Source organism: Chlamydotis macqueenii, chromosome 2 (genome assembly GCF_036417535.1).
Source record: "Chlamydotis macqueenii isolate bChlMac1 chromosome 2, bChlMac1.mat, whole genome shotgun sequence".
In the NCBI taxonomy this organism is placed as follows: Eukaryota; Metazoa; Chordata; class Aves; order Otidiformes; family Otididae; genus Chlamydotis; species Chlamydotis macqueenii.
In genome coordinates this window covers 53,156,348-53,179,812 of record NC_141557.1, presented here as the reverse complement: position 1 = coordinate 53,179,812, position 23,465 = coordinate 53,156,348, and the positions used below count along the sequence as shown (strand labels likewise).

General features: G+C 39.4%; 1 protein-coding gene across 1 annotated transcript in view; it reads left to right on the top strand.

Moving 5' to 3' along the window:
• The window catches only part of ITGA9 (integrin subunit alpha 9), a 222,812-nt gene that overhangs the window by 176,225 nt on the left and 23,122 nt on the right, over nucleotides 1-23,465 (top strand). Inside the window, exons 22-26 of the mRNA XM_086743008.1 lie at nucleotides 212-320; nucleotides 3,056-3,163; nucleotides 19,163-19,288; nucleotides 19,890-20,009; nucleotides 21,673-21,774. Coding sequence (XP_086599134.1) covers nucleotides 212-320; nucleotides 3,056-3,163; nucleotides 19,163-19,288; nucleotides 19,890-20,009; nucleotides 21,673-21,774 — 565 coding nt within the window. The remainder of the gene's footprint in view (nucleotides 1-211; nucleotides 321-3,055; nucleotides 3,164-19,162; nucleotides 19,289-19,889; nucleotides 20,010-21,672; nucleotides 21,775-23,465) is intronic.

The following is a 23,465-nucleotide window of genomic DNA, read 5'->3' as shown; positions in this document are numbered from 1 at the left end:
GTCTGCTGCAATAATGGGATGTTAACCTGGGTCAGTTGAGAAGCTGCTTGTGTTATCAAGAGAAAATCAAATCACAAATAATAGATTAATGTAAAATGGTCCCATTGAATTTCACATGAGTGGACAGCAAGGGCTGCAGTTCAGCTTGCCACAAATGTATTTAATTTTGGTGACAAACACAACTTACTGAATCTATGTCTTGATCTTTCAGAGAAGTCTTCCCTACTTCATTTTTCTACGGTGATTCTGTGAAAGCATCCAACTTCATTCAGCTGGAAAACCAGGAATGCCTTTTCCAGTCTCTCAACTTCACACTGCAGGTAAAACTGATCCTTATTTTGACTGCTTTCCTGCTTGATAGCACATTCTGGTTTCTCTCTTATTCTGAGGATGGTGTGGGCTTTAGTGCATGTTTCTGAATCACAATTTGCTGTGCAATGCATTCTTGATTGGATGCCATATTTACAGCATGCAGGGATGATATATTTCCTTATCTGAATGTATTCCAAGAAGAATTGCAAATAGAGGATCTCATTTCCATAGAAATGAAGCTGCTACCATTTGTTTCTCTTTTACCTTTCATCATGTGCTGAGTAAAGAGCTCTAGTTGCTCAAGTGCCACATCTTGGATGCAGTCATGAGTTCAAAAGGGAAGAGTAATTCTTTTTAGTGGCATGGTCGTTGAGCAGAGGAGTGGGCAGCCTTTATCCATGAGAACAAACACATACCTGTTCGAGGGATTCAGACTTGCTAAATGCCCTTGGTGTGAAAATTTTTGTAGCCCTACTGTACAGTACAGGGAAGAGACTTTGACACTAGAAAGACAGATGTGAGAAGCTTTCATTAAATGTCTCATAGCATCGCAGTGTTATTCAAGTATTATCTATAGATTACACTTCACATGGCAGTTAGATACATTCGTGATGTGGCAAAATATATGGATAATTTATTATAACAAACTCTCATGATCTGGCCAAAATGAACTTGTCTTGCTGCCGTGACTCTATTACAAGCACTTCAAATTCTTTTTGACCACTAGATGGAACTAGGGAATGATAAATCATGCAGAGATGGAGGAATAATTTGTTGTGAAAAATAGTCTTTTGCCTTTTTTCCCGTTTCTGTTCTCCTAGGCATGAATGCCACTCAGCTCATAATGAATAACACATGTCTTCCTCTGTGGACAGGCTGTGGTCCAGAGCAATTAAGCCCCTACTGTCATGCAGTGCCCTTAGCTATTTACTGAAAAGGAGTGAAAGCAGAATTTCAGGACATTAAAGCTTTTGTGAACCAGGCTATTAATTCTTGTGATTCTGATTTCATTCTTGAGGGTTTACAGGTCTTCTCCCCCTCCCGCACCCCCCAGAGCCAGTTATTGTTTAAAACCACATAAAGAACAGATGTACTGATGCTTTAACTAGATCAATATTTTCAATAAAACAAAGTGATAACAGGTAAGGGAGAGAGAATCTGTATATTGGCAGAGTCACCATTTGTCCTGCCCCATCCTTTTCTCTCATGCACACACTTACAAGTTGCAATATTAATTTTTTTTTCCCATATAAAGTAGAAAATAATACTGTAACAAGTCACAAATCTGCTCTCCAGTAACATGGTAAACGTCATAACTGTGTGTGTCAGAGAGAAAGGGTAGAGTTTCCTAATGGGCAAAGCATGGTTTGTATCACTGTTTGCTTAATTGTTTTTAATGATTTGCCTGCCATTTATTAAACTTCTCCAGATGGAGAAAAGTAATAGTTTCTTAACCAAGAAAAAGAGATGATTTACAAAAATATGGGGCTTTATAGTGGTTTTTATATGTGAAAATCTATACCATGTCCAATGTTACTAAGGAAACAGATCTATGCATCCTTTTTAAGGGTGTAACAAGGCATGCAATGAAAATGTCTTTTCTGCATTAACCCTTATATCTGATCTACAGTGAGATAATAAAGTTTTTTTTTAAATATCGAACATCAAATATTATGTTTGTATTTCATGCAGCATTTATCATACTCCATTGTAGTCGGATTTCTCCCCTTGCCTGGAGCCTCAGAGTTTTTGTAAGGATTTGGCATTGTGAACCAAATGTCTTTATCAGTCCAGTATTTTTACAAATATAAGCAGTGTTTGAAGAATGAAAACCTGTTGGTTTTAAGATAGTTAATTTACACAATTAACAACTGATTGCTACATCTTTTGTCAGTACTGTTTCAGTGTGGATAAATATTCTAATGGGCTTAATGTTTTTACTGTATGCACTTGCATATATGTTGCTAGAAACAACCAGGAAATATTGTTCCTAATAAAAAAATGTAGATAGACATCAAATCTTATTTTCATTGAAATTTTTCCATGGATTGTTTCTTTTCAGCAAAAAACCACAAATTTTGGAATTTTCACTGGGTGTATTTCAGTGGTGGACTGGAAATTCTTTGAGTTTTTTGTTGAAAATTTGTGGGGGTTTTGATAGAAAGCCAGTGTTTTCCACTAAGAGTTTCATTTAATTGGAAACCCCAGAACTTGAATGGAAGTTGTTCACATGCACTTCCTGGCAACTCACTCGGCAAACTCACAGTCCAGTAGTCACAATCATCACTACTTTGGCTTCTGCTCCATAAGGAAAACATATGCAGAATATAATGCAGTGGTTACCAGATGGAAATGTTAGCTGAGACAGCAATATTTCTTACAGTCTTCCGGATGGTGTTACCAAAACACTCAGACTACTAGCAGTGTCTCTATATATAAGGTAGAAGTTTCATGCTATTTGTATTGATGACTGGTAATTGTCCTGCAAAACTGCTTCTCACTTGATATATGAGCTGTGCCTAAAGACTGTTAGATAAGCTAAACCTTTGACTTCATCCTGAAGCTTATAAATGAAGTCTTAGTTTGAAGACATTTTAAAACTTGCATAGTATTTGAATTTTTTCAAATTTATCTATACTCCTAGCTCTGATTCTACAGTAGTTTCCCATTTATGAACAGTCATATATGTAGTTTTATTTTTATTGATATTTTTAATACATTTCTGTGCATCTTTGTCTTACAGGTTTACAATGCTGGACCAAGCACTCTCCCTGGAGCTTTTCTTGACATTTCATTTCCAAACCGCCTCTCTGCCACTGGAGCTGAAATATTTCACATTCAGCAGATGATGGTGAGTACACTATGATGTGTTCTGAGCCCAGAGAGGCACTGAGACCTATCGATGATTGAAACAAAATAAGTCCATCAGAACTAGGTGAATCAGTTGCTTTTTTAGACAATAAAAAGTGATTTGTATCTCTGGCCAGTTCATCATAAGCAGCTAAGCCCCTCCAGCTGTTGACTGCTGTCCCTCACCTAGAGTAATCAGCAGGTTGTGTGTTCCTGGTTTCCTACAATGCATTGTAAAACTAGGTCAGGCTAATCCTGGAGGAAATATGGAGAACGCTTCCCTGAGTCGCACCTCCAAAGAGAATTAAGTCTTAATCAGAGTCCTCCCTGATTAAATGGTGTATGTAATATCAGCAGGCTGTGTTACCAAGCTGACTCATGTTCCTTGGTTTTTTTCTGTGATTATCTGCAAAAACGCTAGCAAGGTCTGAATACATTATCAGTATCTATTTTTCTATAGTCCATGTTGTAATTTGCTCTTCTTGAATGTTCTTTTAATAAATGTAAGTTACAGAGAAACTTATTCTTTTAACATAATATTTTTCAAAAGATAATTTTATGTCAGCTACGAGGAAAATCAAAATAAATTGTGGTAAAGGAGACACATTCTTAGATTTTGTTTCTAATATTTATTTATTACTGTCAAAGCTTTTGTTAAACCACTAAAATACCATTATTTGTACTGTTGGTGGCCAAGAGACGGAAACCTGTCTTTGTGAGACATAACCAGCTCTTCGGGCTACTTGAAAAGAAGTATTATATTTTCTTTGTTGTTAGCTACTTTTCTAGCCTTTTGACTGAAAAGTATTACTATCCCTCATATGCAGGTAACTATGTCACTGAATCTGTGTAAATATAGATCCAATAAGACCTTTCTAAGCAGGTTTCCAAGATTTGTGCTGTTGAAAGGTATAAGATAAGTATATATATGGCTTACAGACGGGCACTGAAGGCAGAACCACTGAGAAACAGATTTGGGATATTGTGTGAGGGACCAGTGTTGTATAGACTGACTCAATTCTCCAAATAGACTGAATTAATTCTCCAGCCTATGTCTAATTTTCCATGGCATTGCATTTTAATGTTTTATTTAGTCCAGCTTTCCCTTTGACACCTTGCCAGTCAAAGGATTGTGAGCTATTTTCTTGTCCCTTTCTTGTACTGTGGGAGAGAGTGTGTGTCTGTGTGTGTTTGCAGCAGCAGCAGAGAGGTGGGACTCTACTTAAAAGATTTTATCTGCCCAAATTCTGGTGTCCCCTCTGAAGTCAGTCATCCTGTACATTCCTATATAGCCAAGAGAGAGGAATAGAAAACTCAGCCCATCTGACTTAGAGTGTGAAGAATTCCTTCTAGGCATTGCTTGTTTCTCTCCTTTGACTGTTCCAGAAGTCTGGGCAAACTATCTTAAACAAGATACCTGTTTTGCATGCTTGAATTAGCTGAGGTGTATGCTAGCCAGAAAGTGGACAAGGGCTGCTTTCCAGCCGTAGTTTATCATTTGGATGGGCTCTGAGCAACCTGACCTAGTCAGGGATGTCCCTGCTCCTTGCAGAGGGGTTGGACTAGATGACCTTTGAAGGTCCCTTCCAACCCTAACCATTCTATGATTCTATGATTTCTACACAACACCCTAAGTTACACTGACAAGGATGAGATGAACTGTATGGTTTGAATATCTGTTAGGAAAACAAGGCAGAAACCTTAAATCTTGCACTTAACTCGTTTTTCATTGCTGTTGTACCTCTGATGGCTTACCTAAATGAGGTCCAGCTAGATGGTGTGGCCTTGGGCACTGCACTAATTAATACTCGTAGAGTTTGCATCCCTTTTCCTCAACAACAGGTTGCATTTCCCCCAGCATTATTTGATGTCTTTCTTCTACTTTGCAGTTTGTAGAAATTTCCAACTAATGTTGTGAGACCTATTTGCATTGCAGACTGAAGAGTGGTAGTAGGCAAGTGTGGTTTTATGAGAGATGTTTGCATGATACACTGGCATACCCTGGGTTGTTTTGACCACTCATTTTGGGTATATGGTCTGTTGGAGTCTAGTGCATGACTTTTTGAGCCCATCTGCCATGTTAATAAAGGTTTTTCAAGCAAACTCTGTCTGGGATAGTGGTTATCCCAGCTTTACAGATAAATAATTGAAACACCAAGTGGTTTGCCTGAGGTCACACAGGAAATCTGTGTCAGAGCCAGGTACTGAACCAATGTCTACCGTCTTACTGTTGTAACAGGAAAAGCATCCTACTGTCTTTCCTCATGCCTCTCTCCCACTGAGTTTTTATTGACTGAAAGGGGAACTAAAATCATGGAGCTTTTCATCTTTTCACAGACCAAATATACTTAAACAAACAAACAAAAAGCCTTAAAAGCAGCAAATTGGAATGAACTTTGGAAAATGGGTTAGAATAGCTCTTTTTCAAGAGCATTTTTGTAAGCATAGTCATTAAATATTTCAAGCTTTTGCTTATTTTGAACTTCCCAGAATCTAGACTACAGTAAAGGTGATAATACCCTTTCAAACAGTGCAGGTGTTTCTGTAATTATACCTTTATACCTATAATCTAGCCGTTCTAGGTGTCAGCATTGCTGGACCTTTCAGAATATATGTCATTAATACAGAGGATTAGGAATTGTCATTTATCTGTAACTGAAACTGTTGATATAGCATTTGGGATTTGAAGACATCATAGTTTGGGTTTTTTTTAACGCTAATAATGCTTTTGCAACTTCTCTGATGTACAGTATAGCAGTGAAATTTGTAAGTGAAAATGCGTGGTAAAAGCACTAGAGTTTGTGTCTCAGATACACATACACCACACAAGACAGTTGCAGGAGCTAATTCCTTCATATTGTGTTGACTGATCTAGTCTTTCAGGCACAAAAAATAATAAAAGGAAGAGAGTCACATATGGCCCACTGGAACGGTCTGTATCTCTGGGAGGTGTTAATAGGAATTATTATCTTGCTACTCTTAGAGGAAATGACAGCCCTCATGCTTCCTCTGTTCCTGTTGCTCTAAGCTTTTGGCTTTATTGCAGAAACTGCTTTTGGATTTTCTTCCAGAGAAATTCAGGTCACAGAGATGTTTTGACATTTGGAGTTCTGCCTTAGAGATGTTCAGATGCTCTTCAAGGGGTCTTGGGAGTTTCTGCAGTGCTTGCCCCAACAAACCGCCTAATATATTAAGGAAACAAGTCAACAGTAAAAGCCAGAAGTAAAAGAAAATGGATAATGGAAAGAAAACTAGAAAAAACGCAAGTGAAATTCTTCCCTATCAGAAATTTTAAGCTAAAAGGAAATGCTAGAAATTTTACGAGTCATTTTAACTAGGGAATTTCACTATTAATGTCAGTTTTAGGTAGTAGATACTCAAATTTTGCAGTGGTAAATGATATCTTGGAAGCAGGTCAGACAAATGAGTACTTGTTTGTTTTTATATATTTTTGTATTTACTTTCTTGCAGAGATTTCAAGCTGGGTTAAAAACTTAATAAATTAAATACCTCAGCTTGTTGGCAAAAGTGTTGTAATAGGAACAGTATAGGTGATGACACAGAAGAGCTTCACTCAAACAGAATACAGTAGAGTTAGTGTTAACAGAATTGTATGTTTTCCACTCTTCAAGCAATTGATTATCTATTCTTCCACAAAGGAAGACGGTGCTCATTATACTTGTGTGTGTTTTGGTTTTGAATTGAAAGATTAGTAATTTCCTTTGGGTATCCAGCTAATTTGGAGGGCAAGGAAAGCGCTACTTGGCTTGCCAGCCAAGGAGCTGCTTTCCGGGGCATCCAAAAAGATTTTCACAATGGGAGTTCCTACCAAATTAACCAGGGTATTTCCTGAAGCTGTTGATAAATTAGCAATGTGTCCGGGATTACTCTGATGCTGGCTTTATGGAACTGGATCAGGTTGTAGCCTTCTTATTTATTTTATTTCCAGCAAAGGTAAACACAATTATGAGGAACGAGGGACAAACATTTGGAATCTGAGTTTGTCTGAACTGGAAGCCAACTGCAGTGATTCTCACCCCACCTCTGGAGGGACCAAGCTCTGCAGGGCTGCCAAGTTGTTTAGACTTCAGTCAGACAATTGTCCCTAGAATCGGAGATGCGTAGTGTTAACCCAGAGCAAGTGCCATGTGCGCTTGTGGGTTTTTAGAAGGAGCTGTTGCTTCTATTGCATGCATCGTGCAAGCCAGTAAGCATTGATCTTATTTATTTATTTTTAAAAGAGCCTGTTTAGATTAATCAATACTGAGGATATAAAGAACTCTGTTGTTATCATTGCTGAGATGAGAATCTTGTTTGAAAGTGAGATGCACACACTGCAAGACAGTCTCTTCAAAGAGTTTGCAGTCTAGGCAATGAAATAAGAGGAATTTGGAGGAAGGAGGGAGAAGGAACAAAATACTGTTCTCAATTTTCTGATGAGAAACTCCCTCCCTGCATGTAACTTTTGATATCTAAGTGTAGTAATTACTAGTATTAGTAATTATACTTGTTTTAGTAATTGCTAGTAATAGAATATTTTTAAATTACTATGTTCTCTAGTAATTAATGGGGAGAGAGAGAGGCATTGAAACAACTCTGGAGAAGCACTTGCTGGTCTCCACTGACAATATAAAAGCCATCTAGTCTCCCTGAGTCTCCCTAGGCATCTAAGCTTAGACTTTGAGAATTATCTCCAGAGAGCAAAAAATGGGTTAAACCTCAGTCTTGTGAATCCTGCTCCCATTAACCTTGAGTGTGCCAGTTAGCTCAAGCCCCTAGTTCCCATTCCAGTGTTCCCATCACTTTTTGCTTAGGGAGGAAAATAAAAAGTCCTGTTGGAAGGACAAACAGAAGTCCTCCATTTGTCCTATTGTGCTTGGCATATTCACTTCACACTTCTCCTTTCTTCTAACTGAGTGTGTGAGGCCTGGATTGTACCTTTATGAAAGCTGGGGTCAGTATTAGAAATGAATTCACAGCGTGGAGGAATTGAAGAGAATTCCTTTTCCAGGTTGCCTTTTAAGTTAATGACTGCCTGAGCATGGGACTGTAGAAAGGCTTGTCATGTTCAATAAGGAAAACCATTGAAATAAACATCATTCTCTTCCTGTGAACATTGAAACAGAAAAAATAAAATTGAGTCAGTCCCAGAGCCACAAGTCTTTCCTGGCTGGTGACAGGTTACATTTTTAACACCGGTTTTGTGTAGCACTCATGTCATTTTTCTTTCTGGCATTTGCACAGTAGTATCTGTAATGAGCAGGAAGACATTAAGGAGAAGAGTTAAAACTTGCTGTCTTGTTTCGTGAAAGGTTCCAGGGTGCTGGAGGTTTTTCTTCAGGTTTTTCTTGTACAATGAAAACAAAAATAAATCTCTGCAACTTTAAAACCTTAAATGTATTTTCTGCTTATTATCTGTAGGTTGCTATGCTCCAGCATAAGAATAAGATACTTTTGCTACTGCACTGCTGATGTTTAAAACCATAAGCAAAGGAGGACTGTCAAAGGTCTCTAAAGTGATGGTGGTGCATGAGTGCTCCTTAAAGAGTATGTTGAGATTGTCAGGCTCACTATTGCACACTCCACATATAGAGGCAAACCTGTATATGCTATCGTTATGTAGAAAACCTGTTGTTTGTTGGCAGGCAGTTTAAAATTGTTTAGTTTCTGTCTTTTGAAGTTTCAGATCTTGGCTTGGAAAATGTATATGCACAGTCCCAGTATGTGAAAATAACAATATTTGCTGAGAGTACTTGAAGTAGCAAAATTTTTTTCCATCAGCAATATATGCTGCTGCTGGTTGCCACCATTAATACAAGGATTTTATAGGAATGTTTTGGACTTAGAGCAAGATTTATTTTAGCCCTTTATATTAGTCACCTCCCCCACAGTCTCTTCATTTCAGTGATTGTCATGCATACACTCACATACACATATTTTGGCACCATATTTAAAGGCAAAGCTAGATTGCCAGAGGAAATTATTCATTCCAGGGAGTGTATTGTACAGAAACTTACTGACCTTCCTGCTTCCTTCACTTTAATTGCTTCTTTAAATGACTGTTCCAAAACATTTTGATTTGGCAGTTGGAGGTGTTCCCCGCACCCCTGGTCTAGAGCATCTCTGTGATAGCAACTGAATCTGACTTTGCCTAGGAGCCCTGCCACTTGCAGGAGAAACTGTTGTATCTGCCCTGTCCCAGCATGGCTTTGAGGGGAGGCAGCAGCATACGCCGTGGTCCAGCATGGCACAACCGCCTCTAGACATGGGAAACAGGACCTCAAGCAGCTCAGAAATAAACATGTTCCTAATGTTAGCACAATAAACTGAAGCTCTTTCAGTGAAGAGGAACTTAGCTCTCATTTAAGATTTCATTGTTACACAGGAAAGGTTGCTTGACCATAAAATTAAGTTCTTTCCTGAGTTGGGACCTTAAAATAAATCCAAAGGGGGGAAAAAAAAAAAGACATTTTTGCTTTACAGGAACCAACTGAATCACTATACAAACGCCGTGCCTTGGTTAGAGCTCACTGCATTTACAGTGCTTGAAAATAATATTTTCATGCATTGCTGGATATTTCCTTTGAGATACAGCAAAACTACTTAGTGTGGCAGGAAGTTTCCAGTGACTTCCTAGTTTGGATTTTTAGGTAGAACCAGATTTGGACAAATTTTGTGACAATATCTACTTGTTTTGCCCAAATCTTCTAGTAATGAGTGTGCTGCAGTATTCAGTATTCTGGGTCAACTGAAAGTGTTGCTACTTTGTGAACTACTCATAGTTCCTCTTTTCTTGACGGAATACATGAAATTCCAGTTTTGAAAAAGATGGCTGATCTACCTTTTTGTAAAAGTGAATTTCAGATAAAGAAAGAAGTCATATGAAGTGAGTTGGTTATTAGCTCTTATCAGATTCATTAAGGAAGCAGGAGGCTTGGTAGATACCTCAGTAATCAGGAGTTTTGCTGAGGCACAGAAAAACCATACAGTAGAGTTTTTGTAAGCTTCCCAGGCAGAGAATTCCTTGGTGAAGGGACTACTGAACAAAAAAAAAGAAGAGAGTCTACCAAATTTTATTTTATTTTCATTTATTTTAATTTTTATTTTACTTTTTTTATTTCTATTTGAAGGAATATAAGAATTACATTCTTTCACCATTTTCCAACTGGTGAAGCTGTTCCTACCAAAAAAAAAACCAAGGAAGAAGGAAATTCAGGAAAGAGCTGATTGATTGATTTGTTCTTCTAAAATATATGCCTCTCTTAAATGCTGATTCATAAACTAGCCCTTGTCTTTTATAAATAACATAAGATTTGTGGTTTAAATATGAATTTAGAAACTAAGAAAGGACAAGTTAAAAACAATGGTATCTGTGTGTATAAACTCTATCTCCCATTTGATGGAAGTGTTTACTCTCCTGTTCATATATCTGAGTGCAAATAAGTGTCTTCTGTTGGACTTCTCTCCTGACTTTAAAAGTACATAATTCCAGTCTTGTGCAAGGTACTGGATAGTATCAAAATCAGAGCTGATCTTAGATCCATTCAGATCACTGAAACATCTCACATGAGTTGTTCAAGCCCTGCAGGGAACGTACAATCTTCAGAGCTTTTCATCCTGACGCCAAACCAGCCCATGAGGAAAGTCCAACTGGTAGATAAAGAAAAAACATGCATTTTTTTGTATTTTATAAGATTTGTAAGAAGGGCTATGCTCTTCCTATGTAGGAAGGAGACGTGCTGGAGACAGGTAGAACCTAGCTAAAGGAGCACTGAACTCCAAGTGATTTCAGAGGCTTTTTAAAGAGATGTACCTTGAGACTTATTTACCATCTCATGTATTGGTTAAGCACTTCACAGTTCATCATAGGGAGAGGGGATGTACCTGTCAGTGAATGTCTCTTGGATTTAAATTGTTAAAGGCTGATATAAGGAGCACATGAATGTTAGAAGGAAACGGGTTTCCATGTAAGGTGGTGTTCATTCATTCTTAGGCCTGAACCTTCTGTGGACCTCACAGATAAATCATATGAGGAGTCAATCTTCTCACTATGGGTAGTGCCCTCTGTCTAGGAAAGAGGCCACTGTCTTGTAAGTTAAGTACTTTAAATCAGAATATCTTTGCTCTTCTTACTAAATTGGTTAGGCAGCACTAGTTCTTGAGAATAGTACTTCTGAAGATTGCTGCTTAGTACGTGTAAAGTGGCTGGAGAGCCAAGACCAGGCAAATGTTGCAGGATTATGCTGATCAAACCTAGTTAACAGGTTATTTAATTAAGCTGCAGGGGTAAGTGCATCAGAAAAACACCTACAGGCGTTGCAATCAGGTTAGCACAGATTTATGCCAAACATGCATCTGGTGTTCTCCTTTTGGCTGGAGGCGCAAAAGCCAGACCTATGGTGGAATACTCCTCTACGCTGATTTAAAGCTTTAGCATCTCCACTTTGCTGTCTAAAACTTGCCTCTCCTCATGGCTGTGTAAGTTTACCTAATGGATCTGTGGAGTACTGGTTTTCCTTAACAGCACTGCTATTTTTAGTCTAAATCTTTCAAGGGTTGTATAAAATGGGTTAATTTTAGAAATTCTTTTCTGTTGTTTGAGTGGCTCTTAAATTTATTGCCAGAATCAACACAAATGCTCTGATTCAAACATGGTTCATTATCTGTGAATATTAAACATTTTTGGCATATGGAGCAAGTACTCAGATAACATATTTACATAACTTATTTGTCTACTGTTGAAAGTCTGACCCTGTCTGGAATTTCTTGTCAGTACCCTTTTTTTCTCAGTGTGTGTGACATGTTAGATTAACCATACCTATTAATTTATCTCTGTTCACCTACTAAAGGGTGAATCAGTATCTTTGAATCAAGACACATGAATACATTTTTTCCCTAATATTAGAATGAATGTGCTATGGTTAACCACAAAGACAAACGAAAGTGGATCTGTTACTTATTATCTACTTTGCAAACTTGAACCACTGATTAGGCATGCATTCATAAATAAAACGGTAAAGAAACTAATAAGAAAGGAGAAATATGTAAAAAACTATATGGCAGCATTTTTCAAGAGGACTACGGCCAAACTGTCCTTTGGAGCCAGAATACCCTGACGCTGATGAGAAAGGCATCCATTTCAGAGTTGAATGATGTTAACAATTTTGTGAAAAAACTGACCTGTGTTCAGACCTTGAGTATGTCTTCTGAAGCTAAAATTGCCATTCCAAAATATCTTGTGTCTCATGACGTTTTGCCTGAACTTGGCCCTATGCTTTTTCCATGTTCGGATCTGGGTTTGGTTCCATCACATGCACTCACAGCTGGATTCCACCTTCACACTTCCTTTGTGTCAACTTAATGTTGCTGACTTCCAGGCTTTTGCTAATAACGGGTGACGATTTAGCTCAAGAGGGTAATCAGGCTTACTGGAAGAGCCTGGAAACTTTAATTTTTAATACCATAATGAATTCCTTTGCATTAGTGGAAGTCATGAGGAATGAGCGGAAGATACACATTTGCTCACCTGTTTTTCTTGTAAAATGCCAATCATTAAATATGGGATTAGCCCTTGACTTCTTATGTGCAGCATTGCAGCAGGAAGATTGTACTTAATGCTTTGTTGGAAGCAAGAGCTGGTTTCCTCTTGTTTTTTATTGTCATTGTTCCAAAGAGAGTCTTATCACATGCACGTACTTAACCCCAGGCCAACTGCTAATTTCCACTTCCCTGTGTTTGATCCTCAGCTGACCTTCCTGGCCCCTGTTTGGAAGTTGTATTTCATTTCCCTCTCCCAGGCTGACATCTTGTGCAGGATATGGCCCTCTGAAAAAAATGGAGGCTCTTGCCTTTGCATGTTAAACAGATTGAGGTAACGACTAGAAGGGGCCACTGGCTTTCAGTACACCTGTGAAGTTGTGTTGCAGGCAGTGTGGCCTAAATCCTTAAAATGTTTGCTAACAAACCCCAACATTTTCTTAAAGGCCCCAAAGGCTTGCTAGAAATTGCCATTTTCTGAGAGTAGCTACAGATGAGCAGAAATGATGTTAGGAGTACCCCGAAGGTGGGGGACAGAGATGATAGCAGACAGGGAATATGCTGAATCAGCAGGTATATTGTTTCTCCTAGAAAGCCCAAACCCACTTCCCTACGCATGCAAGGAGAGTCAGAGAGGATGATCACTGTGTATGTAATAAAGCCAACATGCCATTCCTATCCAGCCCTATTAAATATCCTGCAGTTTTTTAGGATATAGTGTGTGTGGAGTGCACACGGTATGTTTTACATAAAACTGTATGGTTAAAAATCGTTGCTACTTTATGGGTTTGCTTCTGTTCCGTAAGATTTTTCAAATATTCAGAGTCAACTAAAGTCGTCCTGTGGGAATTTCTTTCTTGTTGCAGATACAACGTTTTTAAAGCATGCAGTAATACACATGCTTTCTCCAGTGGTTACGTCTTGTCTCCGAGAAGCTTAGTGGTTTGCGCTGACGACAAAAAGTTGGCAGAGTAAGCCGTTGTATAGGCTGTCCTATTTAAATGCCGTCTCTCAAGCATGTTTATGGGCTCTTTAATGGGACAACTTCCAGTAAATTAACAAAGCTAGAGAGTGACTTGTCTCTGAATGTGTGGCCATTTATGGGTAGGGTAAGGTGGGTGGTGTAAGGGACATTCTGCTTTTCTGCATGATAGATTAATGCTCAAATTAGCCATTGCAGGGTTATGGTAACCCTTAGAGGCCTGTTATGCAAGGTGCCATTTACAGTCTGTGCAGTACAAATGTATCTCTTGTATCTCTTAATGTTTATGCATGTTGCGTGTATATGCACAAGTGTTGAATACAGCAGGAGAATACACATATATGTGTTCATAAGTGACTAGTGATTTTCAGTTTCTTAGATTTTGGATATCCAGCTAAAACTCTGGTGGTTTTTAAAAGTCACATGTCCACCTTCTGGAAGCAGGCCTGTTAGGTGTCTGAGGCACCCAACAATAACAGCTCACTCTTGAAAATTGTAGATGGCTATTCTGGCATCCAGCAATGTTCAAGAATGCAGGTGGGATCTGAATGCAGGCTGTGCTGGCTTTAATCACTCAGATGTTCTGTCATGTTTCCCTTTGCCTTGGGGCTAAGCAGTATGACAAAAGTGCCTTTGAACTTCAGATAAAAACTAGAAAAAAAAATATGCATGATGTATTGATGTTAGGTGCTTTACAGCCTATGTCACAATGTTCCTAGAGAATGAGAACAGCCCTATGCATGGAAAGCCTGGTAAAAAGAAACCATTGCTAGTAAAAATTTGTGTGAGAAAATTTCATTTTTATTCTAGATGTTGGTTTGCCTCACATGAAAGACAAAGACACTATTCAAGCTGGCCAGAACATACTTTACTCTATTTAGAACAAGGACAAATCATAATAAATATATCAAGTTATAAATTCCGTGTGGAAATTTTTTTAAAAACTAGTTGAGTTTCCATCAGAAAACCACCTCTTTACAAATTTTTCATTTAGAATTAAAAATCTGAAAATGCAATTTCTTTGCAAAAAAATTTTTTTTTTTTTCAGTTGGAGAAGTTTTCCAGGAGTTGAAGGCTAGGATCAGTAGTTGGTTATACTTAGTTCTGTGTTACCAAAATGTTATGCTGTTTCCCTGAAAAAGCTCATTACATATGTGGTGGTCTAGACTACATGTGAGAGTGTAGATGACTATGTATAGAAAAGAAGAAAAAGTAGAAAATAATTTAAGACCTTTGAAATTATTTTTTTTGCCTTTTTTTTTTTCTGCAACATAAAGCTGTTCAATGAAATCTGCTAGGCCAGATCAAAAAAAAAAAAGAAAAGAAACCACACTTCTAGTTATGGAAGAAATTTTGTACAGTCAAGACTAGCTTTTTTTTTTTTTTGCTACAGAATGGTTTGCTTATGTAGAAATATAACCATTCAAGTAGATAAGAAACAATGTGAATTCTAGGAGTCCTGCTTATAGGAATTAATGTAATATCCACACTTATGGGTGAAAAAAAATTGAAAACTTTTTCTTAGTGAGCATTCATGATGTGTATTTCGGGCACCTTCAGTCATCACCCTCTGCGTAAGTTCTGCTGGGCTGAAGACCATAGTGTGCCTCAGAGTGCTTCTTTACTAACATCTTAGTTCAGTCCAGAACTGAGCTTTTGAAGCAAAACCCCCAGCCCTCCCCTCCACATGGTCACATCACAGAGTGCACAAACTGGATTCCTTGTGGGTGAACCAAAACACAAAGGTGCACTTGAAGAGTGCACTTAAACATGCTGCAGCTACAAATGAGTGTTCAGGACCAGACTCAGAGCAAGGTAGCAATGCACGTAATGTGGACGTCAGATTGTGAGAATGCCATGCAGTCAGCCTGGTTCACTTTTTTGTTTGTTTTACATTATGTGCTAATGTAGACTTTGTCTACACCTGTCTAGGTACAGATTTTAGATACTCTTCCAGTATAGGAGATTTGACTGCATTGCCAGTGTGCCAGACTGCAAATGATTTTATGCAGAACTTAAAACAAGTGAGCACCTTCTGGAAAACAAAATGTAACTACCTTCAGCAGAGACAACTCCCACACAGCTCGTTGGAAGTCCTTCCTTGGGAGGCTGCAGGACTGCTGCTGTCTCGTTTTTATTTCCCAAGCTACACTCTTAGTGTAGGATTTAAGAGAGCCTCCCTTTTGTCCCTGTTCCCCCTACCCCAGTTGTGGTGGTGTTTGTTTGTTTTAGGAGCTGGAGGTTGATTTTTCTCTGTGGCTTCTGTATAGTCCTTGTGCTGAGTGCAAAGGGAACGCCTATCTCTTTCCACATCCTTTGCACTGCTCTGAAACCCCGCTTCTGCTATTTCTGTGTGATGTTACATCCCGGGTCCTGGGAAGGTTGCTTTGGGGGTAGTCCTTTTCTGTTCATAAGCTGCTGAAACCACATGGAAATTTCCAAAACACTCTATTATGTCATGTATCTTGACAGTACATCGTGTATCTTGAAACTCCAAGACTTTGTCAGAGAGTCTGGCTCTCTATTCTGTTTCAAAGACTTGCACAGTTCTTGCATCCATAAATGCTAAGTGTTTGCTCATGCAAAGCTCTTAAGAACTTTGCCAGAAATTTTCTTCTCTGTGTGTCAGATTATGAGATTGGTCACAATAAGAAAAATAGGTGGCTGGGGTAGCACCATGTTTGAACAAGGAGAGGCTCACACATGAGGCCAAATCCTGGTTTGCATTTCAGAGATGCACTTCAGTCTCAGCATAATTGTTCTGGTTTTGTTAGTGAGGGGAGGCCTAAGGTGGTAGCTTCTGTAGGAAACTGCTAGAAGTTGCTCCCCTTTGTTCAGTGGACTCGGCCGGGCCTAGGGTGGACCCACTGCTGGCCAAGGCCAAGCCAATTGGTAGCAGAATGTCCCGTGATAACGCCTCTGCGATAACGTATTTAAGTAGGGGAAAACAGGAAAAAAAGGAAGAGAAGGAGAGAAGATGTGAAGCAGCTGAGTGGGGGGCAGAGAGGGGGAGGCGTGAGCCTTGTGGGCCTTACAGGCCTCACCCTCTGGCCTCCCGCCGGGCAGCCGACTGGGCCCAACTCGGCCCGGCCTAGCTGCAAGAAGTGAAGAGGAGATGAGAAGTGAATAAAATGTAGAAAGGATCCTGAGGGGCGTCTGCCAGCCTGTTGTGAGGAATGGCTGCAGATGCCAAGGTCAGTGAAGAAGGAGGGGGAGGAGTAACGCGGCTCCTGGCCAAGATTCCCCTGCAGCCCGTAGTGAAGACCATGGTGGAGCGGGTTGTCCTCCTGCAGCCCATGGAGGTCTACGGAGGGGCAGAGATTCACCTGCAGCCCGTGGAGGACCCCACGCCGGAGCAGGTGGAGGCCTGAAGGAGGCTGTGGCCCGTGGAGGGCCCACTGGGACAGCTGTTCTAGAGGGACTGCACCCCATGGAAGAGATGACCCACGCCGGAGCAGTTTCACAAAGGACTGTGGCCTGTGGGAGGGACCCCACACTGGAGCAGAGGAGGAATGCGAGTTCTTCCCCCGACAATGACACAGCAGCGTAAAACAACACGCGATGAACTGACCATGACCCGCATTCCCTTTTTCCTCCCTGTGCCACTCGGGAGGGGAGGTAGTAGAGATAATGTTAAGCCCGGGAAGAGGGAGGGGTGGGGGGAGGTTATCTTGTCCCTGTCTCATTCTCCTGCTAGTTTTAGAAATAAATGAATACTTTTCCCCAAGTCGAGTCTGTTTTGCCCGTAACGGTAACTTTAAGGATTTCTCCCCGTCCTTATCTCAAACCTTGAGCCGTTTTTCTTATATAATCTCCTCCTATTCTCTCGGAGGGTGGGGGGAATGAGAGAGAGACTGGTCCCGATCAGGGCTGAACTACGACCATAATGCAGGGAGGAGCTTTCTGCAAAGATTTGGTTTAGCAGCTTGATATCCTAGAGCTGAATTTTTCATTAAAAACAAACTTTAATGAAAAGTTACCGTAGTTTTGTCTGACTGGTTGACTGAACCTTCCTTTAATGCATGTAAAAATTGAGGAAAAGTTAGAGATAGTGTGAAATGTAAGTGTCTGACAGTCGCCCTAACAAAAAAACAAAACCAAACCAACAAAAACAAACAACTGTGGCCAGTTCTTTGGAAAGGCTAGATTTCCTTCTACCTCAGCATGATCCACCCATTTCAAAGGTTTTTGTTACTTTTTTTTTTCAGTAGTTCTGTGTTTCTGCTGTTTGTAAGAGTGCCGAAACAAAGTGAGTGCTTCTTGGCTGCCTTGCATCCGTTCCTGCCCACTGGCTGTCAGCGTACACTGACTGATCATAGATACACAGATGAATGCAACCTAATTGCTGCCTGGTTGAATTCACCCAAATTCTGCAGGCCAAGTAGTAGTGTCTGCCTTCTTCTAGGAAGCGGCATCTGCCTTTGGCCACTCAAACAGGCCATAGGTGACCTGCTACTCTGTTCCAAAGCAGTGCAGGTGACAGGAGGTACTTAGTCCTTGCACGTGTCTCTCCTACCATCAACCGAAACAATTCAGTAGTCACCTTGTGTAGGATTGCCACATAGTTGGCAGAGGTGAAAGGGTATTTCCAAATCCAGACTTAGTCCTCTGGAGGGGCCTTTCTCTGTTTCAGCTGAAATGTTTTAAAAAGGATAAGATGTAGCCAAGCTTCAGTTTTAGAAAAGATAATCATTTAGAGAAGAAAGGATCAAATTTATGTTGCTTCATGCCGGATAATTCATTTTAGTCTTGTGAGATATTTCTGCTTTGGTTAGTTCTTACACAGTGTTTGTACAGGATGTAAAGCAGGCAGGACTATTTAGAGAGTATGCAAAAACTAAGAAGAGCTTTCTAGTGCAAGTTTGTCTTGACTGAAGATCACTTTATCAGACCTTGGTACATTTCACTTGCTTAAAGCGTGTACTTTTCTAAACAAGTGAATCAGCTAATGGAATAAAAAGTTTATTTTTGTACTATGTGCGCTAGAGATAAGAGAACAGATTTGATGTCCAGGCTTGTGCACTTACCCAAGGATTTCATTTTACTCATTGCTTCTGATACAAACTGTGAAACAATGAAACACTGAATAATACATTTGCAAAAACAGGTAATGCATGGACTAACACAATTGACTTAAAGTGCTGTGTGATGATTTATATCTTTTGCTGAGATTTTTCTCCTCTGTTTCTGTCTCCATACATGTAGAACACAGAGCCCTACGTCTAAGCTAGGTTACATACATTCGTATCCTATCCAGTCAAGACAGACAAGCATTTCCACAGAATGATTCCTCTGACTTATTTTAAATATTTTCCTTAGCATTATTTGACTCCTGAAGCACTTGTTTCTCTCTTTTGACTCTTAATAGGAGTCTAGACGTCCAGTTCAGCTGTAAGTGCCTTTTATGGACAGGCTAATCCACCTTCTTTTGTAATTTATTTTAATTCAGAATAATAATTGTGTTTATAATTGTGCTTGCAGGTTGGTGTGGACAAAGGAAGCTGTTCTTTTCATAGAAACCCCAGCCCATGCATTGTTCCTCAAGAGAATGAAAATATTTTCCACACAATATTTGCTTTTTTCACAAAGTCTGGCAGAAAAGTGTTGGTAAGAAAGCCCACCTATGACAAACTTGGAACGTATGGAGTATCTTAGAAAAGATTTTGCATGGCTCAGCATGAAGACCTCAAGCAGATAGTTCATTATAAAGCAACTGTTTGGTGCACGTAGACTGAGACTGATGCTGTGCTGTGGGAATATCTGGTGGTTTTAATTATCTAATTTTTAAATGGATATATATGACGTTTCAGGAAGTGCAGTGGGAGGGAGTTACCTGACATGACAGCATGCACGTGGTGACCAGAGCCATCAATCCCATGTTTTGTCAAAGGCACATGGGGCAGCAGGGCCCTGCACCTTGCTCAGTGCCTGCACTGCACAGAGGGCTGATGTTGCAGCCATGGCCAGCCCCAGGCATTCGTGTGTCTCAGCAGCTTTGCAGAGGCCTAAATTTCACCTGCCTTGCTTTCACGCAGGTCTCTGTATCTAGCTGTCTTCAGGTCTTGAAAGTTGTTGCTTTTTCTATGCAGAAGTGCTATATTTTAGCAGTTTACTATGTAACTTAGTCAGCTGATATGTTTGCTGTCACACAATTTGTCACCAGATTTTTTCCTCCTTTGCCTAACAGCTTTTTCCATATTTCCTGTAGGACTGTGAAAGACCAGGCAGGTCCTGCTTAATTATACGCTGCAACTTAAGCTCACTAGCAAAAGCAGAGTCCTGTGATATAAGTGTCTACACGCTGTTGAATACCGAGATACTGAAGAACGTACGTGCTTCCGTTGTTTTAAAAATCAATTTAAGTATGCTTATGTGCGTCAATGAACTCAAGAGTTGCATTCCTTCTTCTGTTTACTAGTGTGTTATGAAAAATCATGGTGTCAAAGAAAAAAGATCTATTTATCAACAGAGTGTATGGAGGTGTTAATCCTAGTTCTTACCCATTACCCATTAAGGCAGAAATAAATTAAGTTCAGAAATTTATACATTGAGAAACAAGTGAGGCCCCAATTGTATGCATAGTGTTAAGGGTAGAGACTTCTGAAAGTTGCATTGATTTCTTAAGGTTTTCATTCTGAAAAATGAAAAGTAGAGTAAGTGCATGTAAACTGTGACCAACTATTTATCATTCCCTCCATGTAAACAGAGACATGGCAGGTTTTGGTAATTTTTTACTTCAAATGATTATTCAAAGAATATACATCATGACCATATTAATGCTGAGCTTGACATTTGTGATAAGAAACAAATGGTCCATCTTCCCTCAAGCCACTGAATGGGATGGCAAATCTTTTACATTTCTAGTGATTTACTGTGTTTTGCCCTGTTTTCCTATGCTTACAATAATGCTGACTGTGTAATTGTGGCAAGATGCTTTAAAATTATGAGAGTATAAGATAATCAGAGGAGAAAGCTGATAACACCCATCTTTGATAGCTGCTAGATTAAAAGCACTGGAGAGAGCTCTTATTAGAAAGTAGTTTCTAAAGGAATTGATAGGTCTGAGCTTTTCCAGCTGAAACCAACCAATCTCTTAATGTTTGTTCATATTTGAAAACAGGAAATATAGGCAAGGCCAGGAGTGTCACGTATCTGTTACATGCCTACTGAAATGCTGAAATATGTAAGCAAGTAACTGAGTGCACACAAAATGGGCTTCTCAGAAATTCAGTCCTGGGAATAGCCAGGATTCATCCCATCTGCTGGGTCTTTTCCAAGATGAGCATTAGCAACACTTCTTTGAAAGACAATGCAGTGCTTACACATGTCTTCTGGTCAGTATCACTAATTACATGCCATTTGCTACTTATCACCTGCCCTCCCCAAGGTGAACAGCATACAAATGACTAACCTATGAGTTGAAATGGCAGCTTATTGGAATGTGCCTGTTAACATGCACTGTGGAAAATACAGGAGAAGGCTATATTAAAAAGGGGGCGTGTACATTGAGTATTTTAAGATATTTGCAGTGCACGGATTCAAATAATTAAGCAGTTTTCACCTTGGGATATACTTGAGTTTATCCCAGGTTTTGTATATCCTCTGTCTGTTCACTTGAAAAAACAAATAGGAACTTTTCTTTTGATGGTTCATATTGAGTCTGCCTGTGTTGATTGGCAATGTTCTGTCTTTTGCTTTTGTGGTAGATGTGGGAAACATCAGGCCAAATACAAATGATGTGCTTTAAGTCCAACATAGGTGATTTTGTTTTAATCTGAGATAATATCCTTGTTTTTTTCTGTCTGTTATTAGCATAAGGTATGTTTTTTTCAAAGCAAGGTTTTAACCAAGACAGTATTTAACTCAACCCAGCCTCCACTAAGCATTGTCTAGATGTGTTTATTACACTGACAAATGTTTGGGTTTTTGTTGTTGGTTTTTTTTTTTTTTTTGTATGCTCAAATCCAATTCTTCCCCTTTTTACTTCTCAGGACAGTTCATCAGTCATCCAGTTCGTCACAAGGGCAAGGGTGCGGGTGGACCCTGACCTCAGAGTTGTGGAGGTGCCCAATGGGAGCCCAGAAGAAAAAACAGTAAGTAAATAAACCTGAAGAGAGAGGTTTCCTGATCCCAGTGGGCTGGAGATCAGTGAGAGCTCTGCGCAAACTGGAATTTGTGGCGAGACTTGGGCTGGGCTAGCCCATGAGAGTGCCCAGACCTTGTCTGGTTAGACTAGCAGTGCTGTGAACTGTGCTTCCGTGGTTTTCCTCTGTGATAACCGTGTCATCACAGTGAATGATGTTATGTGGAGCAGGAGAATCTGTGTCATACTAGCCAAAACTGTGGTACTCTTGAGGTATGTTTAGCTTCCTGTTCCAGGGTTAATGTCTGCTTTAATCTAATTCAGATTTTCCTTGAAAACCTAGCAGAGACTTGAAACCCTAGCAAAGTCTTTTCAGATGTGCCAGTATGAAATATTTAGAAGTGTTAAGGATATTTTGGGAGCTGTGAAAATGGGCAAGAGGGTCTAAACTTTCAGAGATTCATTTAACTATTCCATTGTGCTGAGCTGGTGGAATTCTTGTGTGACCTAATACTGCATTTTGTATTGATCTCTGTGAGGCTGAAATTAAAGTTTAAGGTTAATTCACTGTATAGTTTTGGCTGTAAGTAAAGCTATACAGAGCCATGTTTACAGTCTACTGGAAGAGGAAGTGATGGCTTTAGTTTCCTACTATCGAGCTGCCTAATATACATGAAAACTGAAGAGAACCGTGCCCAAATTCAGCTTTCTTTTTGTGTGGTGAAATTTAAAAGTTTTGGTTTTTTATTTCTGTCTCACATGAGAATCAGAGGTAATCTGGACTACATTCAATTTCTCGTTTTGCTGTGTATTTTTGGAACATGATCTAGATTCCATCTCTCTGTTATCCTTTTATCCCAAATGATTGTCATCACCGCAAGCTCATGCAACCATTCTCTCATTGTCTCCATTTTAGTGAGTACTGTTGAGGTTTGAGTGTGAAAGCATTGAGTTCAATACAGTTTTCTAAGACAATAACATCCTGAATTAAAGCACTCATCTTAGAGATACTGAATTTAAAACCCTACAGGCAAAGGAAGAATTGAACCTGCATCTACTTACTACTTCAGTCTGAAAGCAGACACCACTATAGTGACCATCTTCTCCACTATCATGTCTACAACCCTAGACTTAACTTTCTATTTTATTAGACCTGTCAGAAGAAGAAATTCTTTTATATGACAGGAACCTATTTTTTCCCTTCTGTTTTATTTTCTTTGTCAGGTTTCTGGACCATTCTAAAGAGCATTAAAAAAATAGACTTGGCAGCTAAAATGAGAAACATAGCTAGCCTTCCCTGGGAATGTGCCTTATAAGTGACCTGCAGCCCTGATAGTTAATACATTGTTTGATCTCTCTTCAGTTCTGCAGCTTGCACAGAACAAATCTTGCAATTTTATGACAAAATTTCATTAATGACTTAAGTAGCGCCTGACTGTGATATCCGTGCCCCAGCTGAAGTGGAAGAAGCCAGGATCTCTCTGCCAAATATTTTGATCTCTGAAGGGTTTTAGAATCTCTCAGAATTATAGGCACAATGTAAAATGTATGGGATTGCTATTATTTAATGTTAAAAATTTAGAAATGGTTTTATCTAGGAATGCAAGCTCTGCTGTATTTCATTGTTATCTAATGCTTCCAGAAAAAAAAAAAAAAACCAATAACAAGAAAAACATTGTCCTTTTCCTGTTCCCGGAAAGC